The sequence below is a fragment of the Oncorhynchus clarkii genome, chromosome 19 (assembly GCF_045791955.1).
Source record: "Oncorhynchus clarkii lewisi isolate Uvic-CL-2024 chromosome 19, UVic_Ocla_1.0, whole genome shotgun sequence".
NCBI lineage: Eukaryota > Metazoa > Chordata > Actinopteri > Salmoniformes > Salmonidae > Oncorhynchus > Oncorhynchus clarkii.
Window position 1 is genome coordinate 57,197,478 of NC_092165.1, and position 24,142 is coordinate 57,221,619.

The 24,142-nt window shown below is 42.5% G+C and overlaps 1 protein-coding gene across 1 annotated transcript in view; it reads left to right on the plus strand.

Moving 5' to 3' along the window:
• Positions 1-23,792, plus strand: part of LOC139374364 (MAM domain-containing glycosylphosphatidylinositol anchor protein 2-like) — a 180,618-nt gene extending 156,826 nt beyond the window's left edge. The window contains exons 12-17 of the mRNA XM_071115401.1: positions 6,968-6,988; positions 10,730-10,885; positions 16,047-16,211; positions 21,213-21,343; positions 21,836-21,935; positions 22,847-23,792. Of these exons, the coding sequence (XP_070971502.1) occupies positions 6,968-6,988; positions 10,730-10,885; positions 16,047-16,211; positions 21,213-21,343; positions 21,836-21,935; positions 22,847-22,935 (662 nt within the window). The 3' untranslated portion in view covers positions 22,936-23,792. The remainder of the gene's footprint in view (positions 1-6,967; positions 6,989-10,729; positions 10,886-16,046; positions 16,212-21,212; positions 21,344-21,835; positions 21,936-22,846) is intronic.
• The last annotated feature ends 350 nt before the right edge of the window (positions 23,793-24,142 follow it).

A 24,142-nucleotide genomic window follows, 5' to 3' on the forward strand; every position in this document is an offset into this window, starting at 1 on the left:
ACGCCATCTATTTTGTGAAGTTCACCAGTCCCTCCTGCAGCAAAGCACCCCCACAACATGATGCTGCCACCCCCGTGCTTCACGGTTGGGATGGTGTTCTTCGACTTGCAAGCCTCCCCCTTTTTCCTCCAAACATATCGATGGTCATTATAGCAAAACAGTTATATTGTTGTTTCATCAGACCAGAGGACATTTCTCCAAAAAGTACGATGTTTGTCCCCATGTGCAGTTGCAAACCGTAGTCTGGCTTTTTTATGGCGGTTTTGGAGCAGTGGCTTCTACCTTACTGAGCAGCCTTTCGGGTTATGTCCATATGGGACTCATTTTACTGTGGATATAGATACTTTTGTACCTGTTTCCTCCAGCATCTTCACAAGGTTCTTTGCTGTTGTTCTGGGATTGATTTGTACTTTTCGCACCAAAGTACATTCATCTCTAGGAGACAGAACGCGTCTCCTTCCTGAGCGGTATGATGGCTACGTGGTCCCATGGTGTTTATACTTGAGCAACTATTGTTTGTACAGACGAACGTGGTACCTTCAGGCATTTGGAAATTGCTGCCAAGGATGAACCAGACTTGTGGAGGTCTACAATTTTTTTTCTGCAGTCTTGGTTGATTTCTTTTGATTTTCCCATGATGTCAAGCAAAGAGGCTGTCCTTGGTTGCAACACTGACTACTGAGTTCCAAGCTGCCTCTGGAAGCAACGTCAGCACAAGAACTGTTTGTCGGGAACTTCATGAAATGGGTTCCCTTTGTCGAGCAGCTGCACACAAGCCTAAGATCACCATGCGCAATGCCAAGAGAGCATGCAATGTCGACTGGAGTGGTGTAAAGCCATTGGACTCTGGAGCAGTGGAAATGCGTTCTCTGGTGATGAATTACGCTTCACCTTCTGGCAGTCCGACAGACAAATCTGGGTGTTTCTACACCTGCATTGCTTGCTGTTTGGGGTTTTAGGCTGGGTTTCTGTACAGCACTTTGAGATATCAGCTGATGTAAGAAGGGCTATATAAATACATTTGATTTTATTTAGGAGAACGCTACCTGCCCCAATGCATAGTGCAAACTGTAAAGTTTGGTGGTGGAGGAATTTTGGTCTGGGGCTGTTTATCATGGTTTGGGCTATGGTCCTTAGTTCCAGTGAATGGAAACCTTAACGCTTCGGCATTTAATGACATTCTAGATGATTCTGTGCTTCCAACTTTGTCACAGTTGGGGAAGCCCCTTTCCTGTTTCAGCATAACAATGCCCCCGGGGGTGCACAAAGCGAGGTCCATGCAGAAATTGTTTGTCGAAATTGGTGTGGAAGAACTTCACTGGCATGCATAGAGCCCTGACCTGAACCCCATCGAAGACCTTTGGGATGTATTTGAAATCAGACTGCGAGCCAGGCCTAATCGCCTAATATCAGTGCCCGACCTCACTAATGCTCTTGTGGCTGAATGTCCCCTCAGCAATGTTCCAACATCTAGTGGGAAGCCTTTCCAGAAGAGTGGAGGCTGTTATGGCAGCAAAGGGGGGAACAACTCCATATTTTAAATGTTGACATTTTTTAATCGAACCATTTTTTAACTAGGCATGTCAGTTTAGAACAAATTCTACATTTTCAACGCCCATGATTTTGGAATGAGTTGTTCGACGTCAACATACTTTTGATCATGTAATGTATCACAGTAAGGGCCTCCCAGATGTTGACATATTTATATGGTAATAGGGACCCCTACTGGTTAGGAAAATACTGAATCATGAGATAGGTCACTGTCAGTACATTTGACAGAGCATTCTTATTTACAAGGAGGAATTAAAGCAAAGAGAGAGATGAATTTGTACCAGTGATGATTACACATTCAGAGATCCAGGCATAATTACATGAGAAAACATTCAGCTCCTCTACTTAGTCATCAAAAAGTGCCATTGTCACCGAGGGGGAGGCGGCAGACAGTATCAAGAGCCATCCAGCAAGGATTTCGGCTAAGAATACAAACGGAAAGGATTTTGAATGAAATGCAATTTGTATGTAGTTGGAGGGGTGGACTTTAATTCCCTGTCTGTTACCACTGGTGTTTCTGTAGACAAGGTTCCACAATCATTGTCTAATGTCTACTTTATTTCTTTATCCTTCACTATCATTTACTTTTTTTTGTATCAATACGTCCTTTTTTTGGGTACTTTCTTATGAAGGGAGTGAAAAGAGGCCCTGAAAATGTCCTCCGCAAACACCTGTTCAAACAAATCTACTCCGTTCAACAGGCTGCAGAATTAGAATTACAGCCTGAGCTTTGCTTCAGCTTCAACACAGTTGGAAGTCCTTGTAGTGCAGCACTGCAACACAAGACACGATACTGTCCAGGTTTTGAGTCCTCTCTCTTCCAAACTTGAATAGCCTAGCCTGGGTCTATTCTAGTTCCAGCCTTTGAAATACACGTCTGCTACAAACCGTCAGCTCTCAGCCCTAGCCTGTGAAGTCTGCACGCACGCAGCCAGCCAACCCCCCCCATACAAACACAACAGAACACAATCTGGTGGTGAGCTGCTCTGACTAGCAAACAAACACAGCAGTTCACTGACCTTCTGCACTAATTAGATGCTTCCAGCCTATATTCTCTAATCATGTTTTCCTCTGCACCCAGGTGAGATGAGGAAATAGCAGCACTAGAGTGCTTTCCACCTATTATCTTGTTTTTAGGAGTATTCTATATATTCCATGTCAGAGGTCTGAAACTCCCTGCCCTCGTGCCACATTAGGCCTATTTGTGGCCCACAGGCCTGGAATTTGAGCCTATGCTGTATCCATGTTATGGTGGTTGCTCATACAGTACAGATTGACGACATGCCTGACCTGACATTTCAACCTCTACGGTCCGGTCTCCCCCTTGACAGTGTTTAAGGTCCCATGTGACCATCGGTTGTGCTGTAACAACAACATAAAGACTCACCTCGAAAAAGTCACCGTTGATGCAGTGACACACTTAGCCTATCAGTGTAAAGTCCATTGGAAAGTGTATTTTACTGTGTTCAGGAATATTTATACTGTGTATATGTAATGACATGTATGAGACCCTTATACTTGTCATAACATTATTAAACTCTCTAATTACAATTTATACAATCACTGAGGACATTGTGGTAAAATAAAGTTAGAGTCGGAAGTTCACAAACACTTAGGTTGGAGTCATTAAAACTTGTTTTTCAACCACTCCACAAATCTCTTGTTAACAAACTATAGTTTGGCGAGTCGGTTAGGACATCTGATTTGTACATGACATGAGTCAGTTATCCAACAATTGTTTACAGACAGATTATTTCACTTGTAATTCGCTGTATCACAATTCCAGTGGGTTAGAAGTTTACATACACTAAGTTGACTGTGCCTTTAAACAGCTTGGAAAATTCCAGAAAATTATGTCATGGCTTTAGAAGCTTCCGATAAGCTAATTTACATCATTTGAGTCAATTGGAGGTGTACCTGTGGATGTATTTCAAGGTCTACCTTCAAACTTAGTGCCTCTTTGCTTGACATCATGGGAAAATCAAAAGAAATCAACCAAGACTGCAGAAAAACAATTGTAAACCTCCACAAGTCTGGTTCATCCTTGGGAGCAATTTCCAAATACCTGAAGGTACCACGTTCTTCTGTACAAACAATAGTAAGTATAAACACCATGGGACCACGCAGCCGTCATACCGCTCAGGAAGGAGAGCGTCTCCTAGAGATGAACATACTTTGGTGCGAAAAGTGCAAATCAATCCCAGAACAACAGCAAAGGACCTTGCGAAGATGCTGGAGGAAACAGGTACAAAAGTATCTATATCCACAGTACAACGAGTCCTATGTCGACATAACCTGAAAGGCCGCTCAGCAAGGAAGAAGCCACTGCTCCAAAACCGCCATAAAAAAGCCAGACTACGGTTTGCAACTGCACATGGGGACAACGATCGTACTTTTTGGGGAAATGTCCTCTGGTCTGATGAAACAAAAATAGAACAGTTTGGCCATAATGACCATCGTTATGTTTGGAGGAAAAAGGGGGAGGCTTGCAAGCCGAAGAACACCATCCCAACCGTGAAGCATGGGGGTGGCAGCATCATGTTGTGGGTGCACTTTGCTGCAGGAGGTACTGGTGAACTTCACAAAATAGATGGCATCATGAGGAGGAAAATGATGTGGATATATTGAAGCAACATCTCGAGACATCAGTTAAAGCTTGGTCGCAAATAGGTCTTCCAAATGGACAATGACCCAAAGCATAATTCCAAAGTTGTGGCAAAATGGCTTAAGGACAACAAAGTCAAGGTATTGGAGTGGCCATCACAAAGCCCTGATCTCATTTCTATAGAAAATTTGTGGGCAGAACTGAAAAAGCGTGTGCAAGCAAGGAGGCCTACCTACCTGACTCAGTTACACCAGCTCTGTCAGGAGGAATGGGCCAAAATTCACCCAACTTACTGTAGGAAGCTTGTGGAATGCTACCCGAAATGTTTGACCCAAGTTAAACAATTTAAAGGCAATGCTACCAAATACTAATTGAGTGTATGTAAACTTCTGACCCACTGGGAATGTGATAATAAAAGCTGAAATAAATAATTTTCTCTACTATTATTCTGACATTTCACATTCTTAAAATAAAGTGGTGATCCTAACTGACCTAAGACTTTTTACTAGGATTAAATGTCAGGAATGGTGAAAAACTGAGTTTAAATGCATTTGACTAAAGTGTATGTAAACTTCCGACTTCAACTGTGTATGGTAAAAGATAACACCTGTTCTCAAATGTTAATTGCTCAGTGGTCTCATATTATACAATAAAAGAGATGCTCAACACTCAATCACGCACACACACACACACACACACACACACACACACAGTCAACCCCAAACACTCGCAACATACACACCCGGACGCACACTGCAAGTGGATAGATATGAGAGAAAACATTTTTACACATTCACGTAAAATGACACCGTGACCTCAAATATTTACATATGTATTTTAACCCCCCAGTGATACAACATTGTATATAAATAATGTATCGGACAACTGATGATTCCTGCAAATCTATCTATGACCTGAAATGTTTCATCTCCCTCTGCATGAGTTGTGTCAAGATTGCCAAAGTTACCTCAGACAACATCTTTTTTTTGTGTGTGTATTTGTTCATTTTATAAACCAGAATCATGATAGTGTATAATCACTCCTGTTTGACATCTGAGTGCCTTGAAGAATTTTTGGTTACACTTAATACCTGTGTGTATCTACATACCCCGGGAATACGGTATGCAGCCCAAGCCTTTTAAATACTAGCAGTGCACTTGCTGATTCTAACGAGCAGTGGCACGGCGTACAACTGTCCTCTGGATAACAGCTGTGGCTGAGGACATGCCAGCCACTTCAGTTTGACACACTGGATTGGGTTTCATGTTGGTGTTAAGAGTTAGTTACAGTAGATGTTTGGTCTCAAGAATCGTGTTCTCTTCTCCATAAATATTGTACGGCAGCTTTTTGAGAAAGAAAACAAGGATATTACCGAAGTGACGCCTACAGGAGAAAAGGAGAATGTACGAAAACATGTTTGTGTAAATACGTTTTCTGATGTAGGCTTAGGAAAACGGTGTCCGTGCAACTAAGTCCTCCAGATATGCACGCTACCGTACACAACGAGCAAAAGAGACATGCGGCAATTCGAATGTGTATTCAACGATGTTGACTAAATGTTGTGCCTCCCTGCCTACTGCTTCCCTGCCTGCGCAGTGCTTGTGGTCTATCTAGGCACTGAGTGCACAGAGACCCTATCAATTAGAGTCAGTACTAATGAAGAGCATGTTTCCAAGCTAGCAGCATCTGCTCCTCTCCACCAAGGCGACCTCCTTCTCCTCACTGAAGTTGGGAACAGCTGGGTGGTTTAGTAGTGGGGGAAATGGAACCTCCCGATGCATAATTGCGGCTCAGAATAGGGGAAACTATGGAGAAAAGGGCCCATAATGAACATCTGATGCGATTCGCCACAAACCACCAGCCCACTCCTTCGTATTATACAGTTTCCCAAATTACAATAATTTGATGCAGTCGCAGGCATTTTCAGATTTTAATCCTCAATTGAATCATCAATGAATCAATTGGTGGTTCTCTATACAATTGCTAAATGGGATCATTTCTCTGCATTTACATTTTTTTTGACAGATCTCTCTTCGATAATAGTAGCCTTTTCTCTTAAACATCTGCTGTTGTTGTGTTTTCTGATGTTTTTTTTTTCTTCATTTGCATTCTGTTCATATCTGACCATTTATCGTTAGCCAATGGGACGGATGCCTCTGGCTGCACCTTTGTTGGACCGGGCTGATCTGTTACACCGTCAAATGGGACACACGGTTTACTCTAGTTCAAAACATCTCACCGTGAAATTTACAGCCTGAATACATCTCCCAAACTCCTACTTTGCTTGAAGAATACTCTCTCTACAGGTTAGGCTCTGGAAGTTTATTGGTTGAAATTGGGATACATTTCACGTCAGCTATCTCCACTGCAAATTGTTTGAAAATCTCTACCCAGCATGCAGTTCTGCCCTCATTGGGATTAGGAAAGGACTCAGCCACAGTTCCTGGCGAGCACAGATAGGGAAGGTGGTGAATTAAATTAAGAAAGATGCAGGTCTGTATAGTTTACCTGAGTCTTGTGCTTCCTCTCTTCCATTAGCCCTCTGCAGCCCATAAGCCCTCTCTCTCTCCGGAGTAACCTAACCCTAACCCTCTCTCCCTCCGGATGATAAGAGGGGTTGATGGCATGGCCTCACTACTCCCTAGTACTCCGCCTCAAATTAGACTGCAGGGACAAACAAAGTAGTTCTTCCTTTTTAGATTTCCCCACGGCTCTTTTATACAGAGTAGAGATGAAATCTTAGACGCAGGCATTCCTTTCATAAGTTTGAACTCCTAAATGATTCAAGTGTCTTTTTGTTTTCTCTTTCAGCTCCAGTCAATCCTCACTTGAGTAAGTATCCGTCCTATGAAATGGACTCCCTAACCCATGGCAGTTTGATATTTAATAAGACAAGCCAACCATAATGTTTTAATTAGCAGTGACCAGAGATGAATAAAAGGTAGGGTTTTTATGTTATACACCTTTTTTTATGGTATACACAGTTTATTCATATGAATTATCCATCGCAATACACAGGTCCTTAATAATGTCAAAAATTAAATATTTCCTATTAATACCGTGTTCCTAATACAATATGAGCACATTTCATAACCGTCAATAAGATGTTTGAAAATACATAAAGTCTATCTCAGTAGTATCTAAGCTATAAGACTCCTGAACAGCTAATCAAAGGGCTACCAAGACCCCTCTTTTACGCTGTTGCTACTCTCTGTTTATTATCTATGCATAGTCACCTTAACTCTACCTACATGTACATATTACCTCAATTACCTCGACTAACCGGTGCCCCCGCACATTGACTCTGTACCGGTATCCTCTGTATATAGCCTCCACATTGACTCTGTACCGGTATCCTCTGTATATAGCCTCCACATTGACCCTGTACCGGTATCCTCTGTATATAGCCTCCACATTGACTCTGTACCGGTATCCTCTGTATATAGCCTCCACATTGACTCTGTACCGGTACTCCCTGTATATAGTCTCCACATTGACTCTGTACCGGTATCCTCTGTATATAGCCTCCACATTGACTCTGTACCGGTACTCCCTGTATATAGTCTCCACATTGACTCTGTACCGGTATCCTCTGTATATAGCCTCCACATTGACTCTGTACCGGTATCCTCTGTATATAGCCTCCACATTGACTCTGTACCGGTACCCTCTGTATATAGCCTCCACATTGACCCTGTACCGGTATCCTCTGTATATAGCCTCCACATTGACTCTGTACCGGTATCCTCTGTATATAGCCTCCACATTGACTCTGTACCGGTATCCTCTGTATATAGTCTCTCTATTGTTATTTTACTGCTTCTGTTTAATTATTTGTTACTTTTGTTTTAAATTATTTTCTTACTTATCTATTTTTTACGTAACACTTTTTTTTTTGTAAAAATTCTTAAAGTGTTGTTGGTTACGGGCTTGTAGGTAAGCATTTCACTGTATGGTCTACCTGTTGTATTCGGCTGATGTGACAAATCAAAATTTGATTTGGACTGGCTGATGCTAGTAGCATCGTTTAAATTAAAAGACATTTGTAACGAACTAAATCTTACTCAACTAATAACTATACCTACCTGTTTTAATCCAAAAGACCCCCCAAAAATCTACATTAATAGGCCTTGTCTTAACAAATACACCTCACAAATATATATCTAGTGGGTTATTTGCAAATCAGTGACTACTGCCCTATTGCATTTATCAAAAATACTAGGCTTAAAAAAACCTGACTCCCGTATAATTCTAAAGAGAAACTATAAACACTTCTCAGAGCAAGCCTTTATCCATGACCTTTATTACTCAGAGCTTTTATCCGTAAACTGCATAATGGACCCAGTTTTAGCGTTCTCTTTCTTTTCATAAATGTTTTACCTTCATGGCTGATAAATACGCCCCCGTTAAAGCGACTTAGGGTAAAAAATCTAACTAATCCTTGGTTCTCCAGCGATTTGAAAATCCTTTTCCTGCAAAAGAATCAAGCATGGGCCTTGACGAGGAAAAGTGGTGAAACAGCTGATTGGCTGCTTTTTAGGCAATTGAGAAATAAATGGACCGGAAGAATAAAAAGGCAAAATCTCAGTATTTTCTTGATGCTCTGACAGAGTCTGCTGGTGATCCCGCTAAATTCTGGAAAACTGTTAACTCACTTAAACCAGGAAACTCCTCGACTTCCCTGCTGAAACAAATTACATCGGAATCTGGGATCATCAGTGACCGAACGGAAATTTGTGATGTTTTTAATAAGCACTTTATTTCTGCTGGTTTTCTTTTTGAAAGAAAATATGGCCAACATGATCCTGACCGGTCTATTGTTTCAGCCCCTCGGGGTCTTATACGCACTATCTGCTATAGATTCTAAGAAATCGTTAGGCGCTGACAATCTGGATCCATATTTACTCAAGTGTGCGGCACCTATCATTGCTGGTGTAGTGACGCATATCTTTAATCAAACATTAATCGTAGGAAAGATTCCTAAATCTTGGAAAACAGCTTTTGTTTTACCACTCCTCAAGGGAGGCGATGGTAGTGAATTGGATAATTATCAGCCCATCTCTAAGATCTCCTGTTTGGCTAAACTTCTAGAGTCATTGGTGAATAGGCAACTACAATCTTTTTTTAACTGTTAACAAAACTCTTTCTAGAAATCAATCTGGCTTCAGACCTAAACACAGTACCACTACGGCCACTGTACGTGTTGTAAATGACATTACTAATGCCCTAGATAATAGAAAGTACTGTGCCGCCTTGTTCATAGATTTGTCTAAAGCTTTTGACACTGTAGACAATGCAATACCTTTTGGTAAGCTGTCGTTAATAGGACTAAGGATAGAAGTCAGGCTGTTAGAGTTGACGGCATCTAGTCGGAGCCATTGGAGTTGGTTAAAGGGGTCCCACAAGGTTCTATACTTGGTCCATTACTGTTCACTCTCTACATAAACAATATCGGTGATGAGATAAGAAAGTGTCAAATTCCATTATATGCTGATGACACTGTCATGTACTCTATCGATTCAACGGCTGACCAAGCATTATCACAATTGGAGACAGATTTTAAGATATTACAAGGGTCTTTTATACAGCTGAAACTTGTTTTAAATGCAAAGAAAACACATTTTATCATTTTTAATAGGTTCAAAAAGTTGGTTGAAAATACACTTGCGATTACGGGTTTAGATTAGATCGAATTAATCAGGTCTCTGCATATAAATACTTAGGGATATGGTTGGCTGATAAACTGTCTTTTAAAATGCATGTTGATGAACTTCGTAAATGGCTAAAAATCAAGCTAGGCTTCCTCTATAGAAACAGGACATGTTTGTCCTCTACAAAGAAGACAAATTGTGCAAGCCACTTTTATTTCTGTTCTAGATTATGTGGATATTATCTACATGCATGCTACAGCATCAACACTTAAATCGCTGATGCTACTTATCATTGCGCACTTAGGTTTATTACGGGCGCTAGCTACAGAACTCACCACTGTGTTTTATATCAAAATGTGGGTTGGACTTATAATTATAATTCCTAAAACCAGGTCTCAAACATGGATTACACTTGAGGCCCATGCGATTTCCACAGAGTTGGGTATGGCTGTCTTTTCCTGTTATGCTCCTTGCCTATGGAATAGCCTGCAGACTAAACTTACATTTGAGACTCTTGTCCCCCTGTCGCCCATTAAACATTTATTGGAGGATTTGTATTTTTCTATTTCTTGTAACTGTTTCGGGTAATGCAAGTTCTTGTGCTGTTAGGGGAATAACCTGTTAGGGGAATAACATGTTAGGGGAATAACCTGTTAGAGGAATAACCTGTTAGGGGAATAACCTGTTAGGGGAATAACCTGTGTGTAAATGTAACAATCTGCTGCTGTATTTTTTGTGTTATCTGTGATTGTTTTGTTTGTCTTGTGTAGTTTCTTAATCATTGTACCTGAACTGTATGTGTAAACATGTATATGCAGGGCCCAGCTGTAAAAGAGACCTTGGTCTCAGTCTGTTCTTTGTTGAAATAAAGGTAGAATAATAATTAGATTTCTATGTCTTCTCTGCGTGTCCTCCCCATCAGGAGAGTTCCAGTGCAGCTTTGAGGACGAGGCCGTGTGTATGTTCACCCAGGACAAGAGGGATGACTTTGACTGGACCCGACACAGTGCCGCCACCAGAGACACCAAGTATACGCCCAACACAGGGCCCAGCAGTGACCGAGTGGGCTCCAAGCAAGGTTAGCACACACACCAATGTACCTTTACATGCATGCACACTCTCACCAACACAACACAACACTGTGCTCTCTATCTTTCAACCAATTTCTCCATTCTGTTCTGCTCTCAAGTAGTTGTAGAGCACTGCACAGGTCTGAATTTTAAGCCCAAGCCCTACCCATGCCCGCGACGCAACGTTCAGGCCCTACCCTAGGCCTGATTTCTTCGGCCAAATTTAAGGTCCTGACCTGCCCAAAACCCCAATTCAGAATTATCTTCCTCCATTAGTAAATCCATTAGCTGCTCCTCTCTGTCTGTCACTCACTCCCTGCGTGCAGCTCACTCTACATGCGCTCTGCTCATGGTGGCTCTGAGTCTGTGAGTATCCATAGCAACGGCTCCACATAGGCTGCTCTTGTTTTAGTGATACCTCAGCCCTTCTCCTTCCCTAGTTACTGATGAGAAAACAGGCCCTTCTCCTTCCCTAGTTATTGATGAGAAAACAGGCCCCACCTGTACACTAGTTATTGATGAGAAAACAGGCCTTACTCACATCATGGTCAATGTAGTTGACATGTAGTTGACATTGATCATGATGGTGTACAATGAGATGATGATGAGGTCCAACTATAGTAAATAGTCATGTCGCTAAATCAAGTCACTGATTATTTTCATAACGTTGGTACTTTCTCAACTCTGGTCGCCAAATCTATAGTTGTCAAATTAATGAATTTCTACTCGTGTCTAATTCCATTGAAAATGACTGATTTCTAGTTGTTAGGTCACAATTAGAATTGTTTGTTAGTGACGGCCTGACAGAAAAACATAGAATCATTTTTTGTTTGACACTGAAATGACAAAAGGACGACCTCAGTCTGTAGCTGTAACGACGTTCGTCTGTAGGAGGAGAAGCGGACCAAAAAGCAGCGTGGTGGTTATTCATGTTCTTTAATGGACAACTGAACGATACATGAAATAACTCAAATCTACAAAACAACAAACGGAACGTGAAAACCTATACAGCCTATCCTGTGACAACAAACACAGTGACAGGAACAATCACCCACAAACACACAGTGAAACCCAGGCTACCTAAGTATGATTCTCAATCAGAGACAACTAATGACACCTGCCTCTGATTGAGAACCATACTAGGCCGAAAACATAGAAATGCCCCAAACATAGAAAAACAAACATAGACTGCCCACCCAACTCACGCCCTGACCATACTAAATAAATACAAAACAACGGAAATAGAGGTCAGAACGTGACAGTAGCTTTAGCCAGGCCAGTATACCTGGGTGTTTATGTGGAAAACATTTCAAGGACATTTGTGCAACTGCATTGATGAATGGAAACCATGTTTTAAACTTTGTTTGAAATGTACTTCCTATTCTCTCCATGTTACCTACAGTACTGATAACCATGCATACAATGCTATGGGATGTGAGACATGGGATGCATTCCCGAAAAGAATCAATAGATCTCTTTCTTAAAACAGTATTTTCACAAAGCAACACAGAAGTCAACATAAGGAGTACAATACAATGCGTTCTGTAACTCTGAGAAGGCCACTTCTGGGAAGTGTTCATGGTTCTTGCTGTGTACAGTGTTGCCATGGTGAGGAGGGAGGGTGGTTCTGATAGATTGTTTCTGGTGGTGAGCCTCCAGCAGGGCCGGGAGGTCAAGGACAGTGTTCAGGTTTTGTTAAATCGTCATGTACACATGATCTACGTGAGCACACAGTGCAATGAAATGCTGACTTACAGGTTTACCTCTCAATAATGCAACAACAATAAGTGAATTAAAAGAGGAATTAAAAGCTCAATGAATGAAAAAAGGATAAACAATTTGCAAAACATATAATGCAAGAAGGCACACAAACGGATTGAAGTGCTGAAGGCTAATAAATACAGCCAGTTTAGCTGAAGGCTAATAAATACAGCCAGTCTAGCTGAAGGCTAATAAATACAGACAGTTTAGCTGAAGGCTAATAAATACAGCCAGTCTAGCTGAAGGCTAATAAATACAGCCAGTCTAGCTGAAGGCTAATAAATACAGCCAGTTTAGCTGAAGGCTAATAAATACAGCCAGTTTAGCTGAAGGATAATAAATACAGCCAGTTTAGCTGAAGGCTAATAAATACAGCCAGTTTAGCTGAAGGCTAATAAATACAGCCAGTTTAGCTGAAGGCTTGTAAATACAGCCAGTTTAGCTGAAGGCTAATAAATACAGCCAGTTTAGCTGAAGGCTAATAAATACAGCCAGTTTAGCTGAAGGCTAATAAATACAGCCAGTTTAGCTGAAGGCTAATAAATACAGCCAGTTTAGCTGAAGGCTGGGAATTATGGGGAGGTGGGCGGTCAGGCTGTGTGTCCACAGCGGACGGTAGTCTCAGAGCTATGTATCTTCGCTACTGTCAAAAGTTTTAGAACAGCTACTCATTCAAGGGTTTTTCTTTATTTTTACTATTTTCTACATTGTAGAATAATATTGAAGACATCAAAACTACGAAATAACACATGGAATCATGAAGTAACCAAAAAGTGTTAAACAAATCAAAATTAATTTGAGATTTGAGATTCTTCAAATAGCCACCCTTTGCCTTAATGACAGCTTTGCACACTCTTGGCATTCTCTCAGCTAGCTTCACCTGGAATGCTTTTCCAACAGTCTTGAAGGAGTTCCCACATATGCTGAGCACTTGTTGGCAGCTTTTCCTTCACTCTGTGATCCAACTCATCCCAAACCATCTCAATTGGGTTGAGATCGGTTTGACTGTGGAGGCCAGGTCATCTGAGGCAGCACTCCATCACTCTCCTTCTTGGTCAAATAGCCTTACACAGCCTGGAGGTGTGTTGGGTCATTGTCCTATTGAAAAACAAATGATAGCCCACTAAGCACAAACCGGATGAGATGGCGTATCGCTGCAGAATGCTGTGGTAGCCATACTGGTTAAGTGTGCCTTGAATTCTAAATAAATCACAGACAGTGTCACCAGAAAATCACCATAACACCTCATCCTCCTCCTCCTCCACCCCATCTCATCCTCCTCCTCCGCCCCATCTCATTCCCCTCCTCCGCCCCATCTCCTCCTCCTCCGCCCCATCTCATCCTCCTCCTCCGCCCCATCTCCTCCTCCGCCCCATCTCATCCTCCTCCTCCGCCCCATCTCCTCTTCCTCCTCCGCCCCTTGGCCTCCTCCTCCTCCTCCGCCCCATCTCATCCTCCGCCCCATCTCCTCCTCCCCATCTCATCCTCCTCCTCCGCCCCATCTCCTCCTCCTCCTCCTCCGCCCCATCTCCTCCTCCTCCTCCGCCCCATCTCCTCCTCCTCCTCCACCCCATTTCCTCCTCCTCCTCCACCCCATCTCCTCCTCCGCCCCATCTCATCCTCCTCCTCTGCCCCATCTCCTCCTCCCCATCTCATCCTCCTCCTCCGCCCCATCTCCTCCTCCCCATCTCATCCTCCTCCTCCGCCCCATCTCCTCCTCCACCCCCCATCTCCTCCTCCGCCCCATCTCATCCTCCTCCTCCGCCCCATCTCCTCCTCCTCCGCCCCATGGCCGCCTCCTCCTCCGCCCCATCTCCTCCGCCCCATCTCCTCCTCCGCCCCATCTCATCCTCCTCCTCCGCCCCATCTCCTTCTCCTCCGCCCCATCTCCTCTTCCTCCGCCCCATCTCCTCCTCCTCCTCCACCCCATTTCCTCCTCCTCCACCCCGTCTCCTTTTCCTAATTTATTCCTCCTCAACCTCTGCCTCATCTCCTCCGCCCAATCTCCTCCTCCTTCTCCGCCCCATTGCCTCCTCCGCCCCATCTTCTCCTCCTCCTCCACCTCGACCCCATCGCCTCCTCCTCTGCCCCATCTACTCCTCCACCCCCATCTCTGCCCCTTCTCCTCCCCCTCCTCTCTGCCTGTGTCTCTATGGGGTGTAGTAGCCATGATGGACATCTGCAGTGCTGCGGGGATGGCTGTGACATTTCCTTTAGAGAGCGGGCAGCATTATGAAATATGAGTGTCTGTCACTACCTGCCCATCGACGTATGCCTTAAGGGAACTAGCAGTAACCATTCCCCCAATGTACAATCTCCCGCAATGCTATCCACTCGTTAAATGTCAAAAGCCCCAGCCGTTAAAATAAACCAATTAATCGGTGATACATTTGTTTAAGTGTTTTAGAGCATGTTACGATGGATTATGTCAGAAATAATGCATTGCTTTTAATTATCCAAGGCATTACGATGAAACACATGCGGCTCACAGTTTCCCAACATTCCTTGATCTTTTTTTATCTGATTGGTATCCACGGAGAAGGCTTGTAATTATGGATTGCACTGTATACAAGGTCAGACAGAGAATTGCAGTGCAGAAACCTTTCCTGATACCAGAAGAGTTTATGGCCTGCTAACGGCAGTGCCTAAGCTGCAAACTTGTAGCAGTTATTATAGAGAGATGAACTCTGCCGTTTGGTTTAGAATTCTGATGTTCTCTCCATTGCAGTGAAACACCAGCACATCCGACCTGGGTTCAAATAGTATTTGTTGTCATTCAAATACTTTTACTTTTAGCTGTGCTTGCCTGGCGCAATGAAACCAATCATTCAAAAAGTGCAAAGCCAGCCCTTCTGGCATTCGAGGCAGACTTAATGAAATGATCAACGTATTTGAAAGTAGATAAATATTAATGGAACCCAGGTCAGAATCACAATACCATGGCAGGACAGAGAGGGTTACCATGGCAGGACGGTGAGGGTCACCATGGCAGGATAGAGAGGGTCACCATGGCAGGATAGAGAGGGTCACCATGGCAGGATAGAGAGGGTTGCCATGGCAGGACAGAGTGTCACCATGGCAGGATGGTGAGGGTCACCATGGCAGGACAGAGAGTGTCACCATGGCAGGATGGTGAGGCTCACCATGGCAGGACAGAGAGGGTTACCATGGCAGAACAGAGAAAGTTACCATGGCAGGACAGAGAGGGTTACCATGGCAGGACAGAGTGGGTTACCATGGCAGGACAGAGAAGGTTACCATGGCAGGACAGAGAAGGTTACCATGGCAGGACAGTGAAGGTTACTTTTGGGGGTTTTACATACAATATGTTGTGTTGTTCGGTCAGTGTCATTGTTTTACCATCATACAGGTTTCTACATTGACTGTCATTGTTTTACCATCATACAGGTTTCTACATGTATATCGAGACGTCTCGACCACGCCTGGAGGGAGAAAAGGCTCGACTGTTGACCCCCACTTTCAACGTCGCCCCCAAAAGCCCCTATGGGACTGTGACGTCCTCTCCAACCTACTGCTTTGGTTTCTACTACCATATGTATGGGAAACACATAGGTGAGATGCCTGGGTGCCAGCACACATGGCATGTATGGTATAAGGATGAATGCAAATGGTGCACTGTAGCTCTTTTATCGGGCCAGTCTATTTCAGCTTAGAGGGAGTGTGTTTGACCTCTTAAATATATACCTGCTAGCTTTCAATCAGAATCCACTTGCAAGCATATCAAATCAAATTGTATTAGTCACATGGGACGAATACAACAGGTGTAGACCTTACAGTGAAATGCTTACCTACGAGCCCCTAACCAACAATGCAGTTGAAAAAAATATGGATAAGAATAAGAAATTAAAGTAACAAATAATTAAAGAGCAGCAGTAAAATAACAATAGCGAGACTATATACAGGGGGGTATCGGTACAGAGTCAATGTGCGGGGGCACGGGTTAGTTGAGGTAATATGAACATGTAGGTGTAGGAGTTATTAAAGTGACTATGCATAGATGATAACAACAGAGAGTAATAGCGGTGTAAAAGAGGGGGGGGGGCAATGCAAATAGTCTGGGTAGATATTTGATTAGATGTTCAGGAGTCTTATGGTTTCGGGTAGAAGCTGTTTAGAAGCCTCTTGGACCTACAGTAGACTTGGCGCTCTGGTACTGCTTCCCATCCAGTAGCAGAGAGAACAGTCTATTACTAGGGTGGCTGGACTCTTAGACCATTGTTAGGGCCTTCCTCTGACACCGTCTGGTATAGAGGTCCTGGTTGGCCGGAAGCTGGCCCCAGTGATGTACTGGGCCATTCGCACTACTCTCTGTAGTGCCTTGCAGTCGGAGGCTGAGGTGTTGCCATACCAGGCTGTGATGCAAAATGTTCTCGATGGTGCAGCTGTAGAACCTTTTGAGGACCTGAGGACCCCTGCAAAATATTTTCAGTCTGCTGAGAGGGAATAGGTTTTGTTGTGCCCTCTTCACGACTGCCTTGGTGTGCTTGGACCATGTTAGTTTTTTGGTGATGTGGACACCAAGGAACTTGAAGCTCTCAACCTGCTCCACTGCAACCCCATCGATGAGAATGGGGGTGTGCTCAGGCCTCTTTTTTCTGTAGTCCACAATCATCTCCTTTGTCTCGATCACGTTGAGGGAGAGGTTGTTGTCCTGGCACCACACGGCCAGGTCTCTGACTTCCTCCCTATAGGCTGTATCGTCGTTTTCAGTGATCAGGCCTTCCACTGTTGTGTCGTCAGCAAACTTAATAATGGTGTTGGAGCCGTGCCTGGCCATGCAGTCATGTGTGAACAGGGAGTACAGGAGGGGACTGAGCATGCACCCCTGAGGGGCCCCTGTGTTGAGGATCAGCGTGGCGGATGTGTTGTTACTTACCCTTACCACCTGGGGGCAGCTTGTCAGGAAGTCCAGGATCCAGTTGCAGAGGGAGGTGTTTAGTCCCAGGGTCCTTAGCTTATTGATGAAATTTGAGGGCACTATGGTGTTGAATCCTGAGCTGTCGTCAATGAATAGCATTCTCACATAGGTGTTATTTTTGCCTAGGTGGGAAAGGGAAGTTTGGAGCACAATAGAGATTGCATCATCTGTGGATCTGTTTGGGCGGTATACAAATTGGAGTGGGTCTATGGTTTCTTGGATAATGGTGTTGATATGAGCCATGAGCAACCTTTCAAAGCACTTCATGGCTACAGATGTGAGTGCTACGGGTCGGTCATTTAGGCAGGTTTCCTTAGTGTTCTTGGGCACAGGCACTATGGTGCTCTGCTTAAAACATGTAGGTATTACAGACTCGGACAGGGAGAGGTTGTAAATGTCACTTGCCAGTTGGTCAGCGCATGCTCGCAGTACACATCCTGGTAATCCATCTGGCCCTGCGGCCTTGTGAATGTTGACCTGTTAAAGGTCTTACTCACATCAGCTGCGGAGAGCGTGATCACACAGTCTTCCGGAACAGCTGGTGCTCTCATGCATGTTTCAGTGATATTTGCCTCGAAGCGAGCATAGAAGTAGTTTAGCTCGTCTGGTAGGCTTGTGTCACTGGGCAGCTCTTGGCTGTGCTTCCCTCACCTATCCACCACTTCCCTGTTCGCTACCTCCCTGATGATTAGATAAAAGGGTTTGCTTACCACTCAAGTTGTACACACACCTTTCTTTTTTAATTTGACAACCACTCAATAACACTTCAATGCCAGAATATCCGAAGCACCCTGAGCGTTGGTGAAAAATGGAAATTGAGCACACTATTTCAGTTTTTTTTACGACCATTCTATTTGAGTATTAATAACTTTGTCCTCCGTCAGATTCTTTTCAGGCTCCCCTGAAGGTTGTCGTCTCACACCCCTGCTCTCCTGTTGGCGCAGTGTCTTAATCAGACAGACAGTTGCACTTGAGCGATGGGTGTAACCCCTGACCTGCAAGACACGCTTGTAACCACAATTTTCTGCTCCACAAAGCTGTCGCGATTCTGAATAGGACGTGTCAACCTAGTCCATTCAGGTCTCAATGGGCCCTCTCTCTCTCTCTGCTCTCTCAGCCTCAGCAACCAGCAGCCAGAGCCAGAAAGGGCTGACGGCTTGTGTCCTAACCTGTCTGTTTCCTTTCACTGGTTTCTGTTAGAGAAAGAAAGGTAACCTGCATTCAGAGCCTTTTTTTGATTCTGTGCAGAATGTGAGTGAGTGGGTGGTGGAGAGACTGAGTTCTCATTTGAAGTAGAGGGCATTTTGCAGGAGTCTGTTGTTGGTGTCATTGGATCATCCAGTAAGATCCACTTAAGTCTCCCATCACAGGGGAGTGGCATGTCTAGTTTGGCCTCTACATTTTTGCGGACTTTACTGTAGTATTCATTGTATTGTTTTTGCAGATGTGACTATAGTGTACTAAAGTATTTACTGTAGTGTTTTTGTGGACATGACTGTAGTATACTATAGTATTCATTGTAGTGTTTTTGCAGACATTACTGTGGTATACTATAGTATTTACTGTAGTGTTTTTGGAGACATGATTGTACTATACTATAGTATTTATTGTAGTGTTTTTGCAGACATTACTGTGGTATACTATAGTATTTACTGTAGTGTTTTTGGAGACATGACTGTAGTATACTATAGTATTTATTGTAGTGTTTTTGCAGACATTACTGTGGTATACTATAGTATTTACAGTAGTGTTTTTGGAGACATGATTGTACTATACTATAGTATTTATTGTAGTGTTTATGCAGACATTACTGTAGTATACTATAGTATTTACTGTAGTGTTTTTGGAGACATGACTGTAGTATACTATAGTATTTATTGTAGTGTTTTTGCAGACATTACTGTGGTATACTATAGTATTTACTGTAGTGTTTTTGGAGACATGATTGTACTATACTACAGTATTTACTGTAGTGTTTTTGGAGACATTACTGTAGTATACTATAGTATTTATTGTAGTGTTTATGCAGACATTACTGTAGTATACTATAGTAGTTATTGTCATGTTTTTGCAGACATGACTGTACTATACTATAGTATTTATTGTAGTGTTTATGCAGACATTACTGTAGTATAGTATAGTAGTTATTGTCATGTTTTTGCAGACATGACTGTACTATACTATAGTATTTATTGTAGTGTTTATGCAGACATTACTGTAGTATAGTATAGTAGTTATTGTCATGTTTTTGGAGACATGACTGTACTATACTATAGTATTTATTGTAGTGTTTATGCAGACATTACTGTAGTATAGTATAGTAGTTATTGTCATGTTTTTGGAGACATGACTGTACTATACTATAGTATTTATTGTAGTGTTTATGCAGACATTACTGTAGTATAGTATAGTAGTTATTGTCATGTTTTTGCAGACATTACTGTAGTATTTACTATCGTGTTTTTGTTAGATTATCTTTCACATAGAACTGGGGGCTTTCTCTTTCTCTTGAGGAAGAAATATGTGGAGAAATATGTGGATAATACTGTTGTATTTACTAAAGTATTATACAATATACTATACTAAAACATTATACAGAGTTTGTCTGGAGGCCGGAAAATTATTTGTACACTGCATATTAACCACAACTAAGCCCAAAAAGAAAGCCCAACAATCATTTCATACCTGAGACACAATCACGTATGTCTTCTCTCTTGTGTGAGAATACTCGGGAATAGATTTCCTAAAGTAAACTCATTTTTAGCTGAATTCTTTTATTGTTTTTTTTTTACCAAAAACTAAAATCACCCCCAAAATGTTTGTGTAGTGTATTCTACAGTTTACTGCAACATTCTATTGTAAGCACTACAAGATTGAGGGATACTACAGTGTGGAGTAAAGTATTCTAACTTATCAACCGGGTGGTTTGAGCCCTGAAAGCTGATTGGCTGAAAGCCGTGGTATGTCAGTGGTAGGACAAAAACATGTATTTTTATTGCTCTGATTACATTGGTAACCAGTTTATAATAGCAATAAGGCACATAAGGGGCTTGTGGTAAATGGCCAATATACTACGTCTAAGGACTACAGTTTACTCAAGTTTACTACAGAATTCCCTAGAATCAGGGGCTTTCTATAGAGTACTACTATAGAGTACTTCTATAGAGTACTGTAGTATTCTATAATAAACTGTAGTATTTTTTCATGTGGGTCTACACATCAGAGCACACTATTTGGCATCACCTCGTTTGCACTGAAAAGAAACATACAAGATTTGACTTTCATGATCATCACTTGACAAGTGAATTATATTGTCAAATGAATCCATTGTGATACAATCCACTCTTTCAGTAAAAGCCACCACTCAATAAGGGGAGGTTAATGTGTAGACCCCTTGAATCATTTAGTATTTGCCGTAATGAGCTGTTATGTGTTTTATTTTTATCAGGTCAATTATTAATAATTAAATAAGTATAATCTATAAATAAAGGAGATGTGCTACTGTGACGAGGCCATAGATGATATCAGACTTGGGCTCAAATTGGACTTGAAATCTTTCAAATACATAAGCTGTGCTTGACTGAGCTTCCCTGGCACAATGTTGTCCTTAAAGAGCTTGATGTTTTCTCCTCTAGGAGCGTTAAATGCTTACTTACGACAGAAGGGCCAGTCGGGCGCAGACAGTTCCGTGTGGACCCTGGTCGGGAACCAAGGAGACCGATGGAAGCAAGCCAAAGTCAACATTCACCCAACAGCCTCTTTCCAGGTGGGTACAACTCTATGGGAGGAGCAGTGGGTCACCAATGCAGAACTACGGTGGCCCTAAGGTGCAAAGTACAAAACTGCCTTCATATGTGCTTCCTCTCTTATTCCGATGTCTTATATAAGCATTTGTCTTATATATTTTTGCTATATGCTTCACAGAATGAGTCATTATTTGTATTATTTTTTTAAATTGTATTTAATCTTTATTTAACTCGACAAGTCAGTTAAGAACAAATTGTTATTTACAATGACAGCCTACCCCGGCCAAACCCTAACGATGCTGGGCCAATTGTGCGCTACCCTATGGGACTCCCAATCACATCCGGTTGTGATACAGCCTAGAATCGAACCAGGGTCTGTAGTTACGCCTCTAGCACTGAGACGCAGTGCCTTAGACCGCTGTACCACTCGGGAGCCCATTTGTAGCAGGAAGACATTTAAGCAGTTGGTTTTAACTTGTTTTGTCTTTGTCTCACTTATCCTGTTTTGGTAGTTGGTTCTGGAAGGAATTCGGGGTCCTGGGATAGAAGGGGATATCGCCATTGATGATGTCACCATTGAGGAAGGAGAATGTAAAGACCCTCCACACAACAGTAAGTGCTTTTCTTGGGGAGGGGGAGGGGGAGGGGGGGCATGACCTATACGTCAACCAGAACCAATCAATCAGGAAGAGGCCAGCCTTGTAACGTACGTTTATATCATTCCTCTTCAGGAACTATAAATCAAGGACTGAATCCGGTATTGTTAGTTCTTCGAAAAACAGGTTTACTCGCCGAGAGTATAAGCCACTGTATTTTTGTTTCAGGCATCGTCAGTGAAAATACATTTTAGAGGTTATGAAGAAACGTCTGCTTCAAAAATATTATGCATGCCAGAAAATTGTACTATCTGATGATTGGCCTAAAAATAAAATAGCTAATTTTTATTCCCTCATTACTTACATTACTTCAATTGGTAATGCCTTTTAAAATTATGTTAACTATCCTCCCAAATGGCAGATTTCAGCGTCTTACATTAAAATATTAGGCTTTAGCTGCTCTGTCGCTTGTACACTGGAGACTGTCGGCTGGGTCTCTTTGCTGATTAACAAGGTTCAGTACAAATACTACTAATGGGAATGTTTTTAAGAACCTCTTAACTGAATTTGCTCATATAGTACTTGATGTATTTCGTCAATAAGCATTATTAATGCTTGATGCTGAGCTGCCACTGAAGTATTGTGAGTCTACATTGAGAGAAATCACAATGCATCTCTATATACCAGAGGAGACTCCTCCAGAGAAGAAGAGTACGGTCCTCCTCAGAACAACTAAAAACAATCACATGTATTCTAGTCTTCCTTAAATCAAATACGGAATTGTACATGTTACCCACACGTCACGTAGCTCAATTAAATCGTTTTGAAATTATTTTCATACATCATCCTTATCTACATCACCAACTTTATCTCTTTCTTTCTCTACTTTCTCTTTCTATCTCTCTCTATCTTTCTCTATCCCTACAGATCTGAGATCACTGTCTCCTCCCACCGCGCACCATATATGTCAGTTCTTGGTCACACTGACCCTGGTGTTTGTGGGTCATCCGAGGTGACCCCTCTCTCTCAGGAGGAGCAACCTGATGCCGGCCCCACCCCTGTGGAAGAATCTGCAGACTTTGACTGTCTAAACCCCCAAAACTACCAAAGATTCACTCCTCTCCAGTCTTCAGGAGAGCAGCAGCAGTCCAGCGCTGGTCCAGGGTGGAGCATGCAGGAATAAAATAAAAAACTCAGTCAATCTTGTTTTTTTTTCTGAAATATGCACAGAGAGCATTCCAAGGTCAGGACTCCAGGGTCAGGATGGAGAGCCGGGTTCTCCATAGTAGACGCTCCAGTAGTAGGGGCTACACCTAATTTTTTCCCCCCAAGGTGAAGCCAGTCGAAGCAGAGTGTGGGTGCCATCATTGTGTATATTGGCTCAAGGATCGGAACGGAATGGTACATTTCTGTAAAGCACAAGGACACATGATGTGGTCCCATTTTTTTCTTTCCATTTTCCATATGTTATTTGTTTGCTGCTTGTCAAGGCCAAGGAATAACTATAATTCATTGCTTAATGAGATGGGTGTTGAAGAGGTTGATTTTATGTTAAGAGTGTAAATGTACGAAATTCACTCAATAACCCACATTGACCCGAAGCTATTTTCTCATGAATATGTTAGAGACTGCTATTCCTCTTTGTGTTGTCGCTTTAACCCCTTTTAAAACTCAGAGGCTGCCTAGGGTCGGTTTCATCAAAATATGTATAAACAAACACGTGCATACCTTCTACCCAGAGGCTAAACTTCGACTGCTTAGTGCATTATATGCATATCTGTAAGTCAATTCATCACAATTATTCCTCTGTTTTTTTTTTTGAGGTTGCTTAAAATGTTGGTTTCATTAAAAAGTGCATACACTGGTTACTCTACTATGTAGTGGCTGAACTATGGTGTGCCTGGTGTAATCAACCTCTGGACCTTTGCACTCCTCCTCACAGTCAACTCTATTAGATCCTTTCGACCTACTGTAGGGGCTTCTCTGTGTCCCAGATGCACATGAAATATCTCTCTTTCATTATCTAAATGGGATTGATGAGGATTTTTAAAGCTGAAGTAGTCTTGCTTATATTAACAATGGTTGTTGCAATCCAGGCATTTGTATGAAAGGTTAGCATCTCTTTATTTCACTTTCTATTACCTAGCTTCTCCTTTCACCTCCTGACCAATCACTAATCGGTCAGGTCACATGTAGTGCTTAAAGACCAGGGCCCGGTTTCCC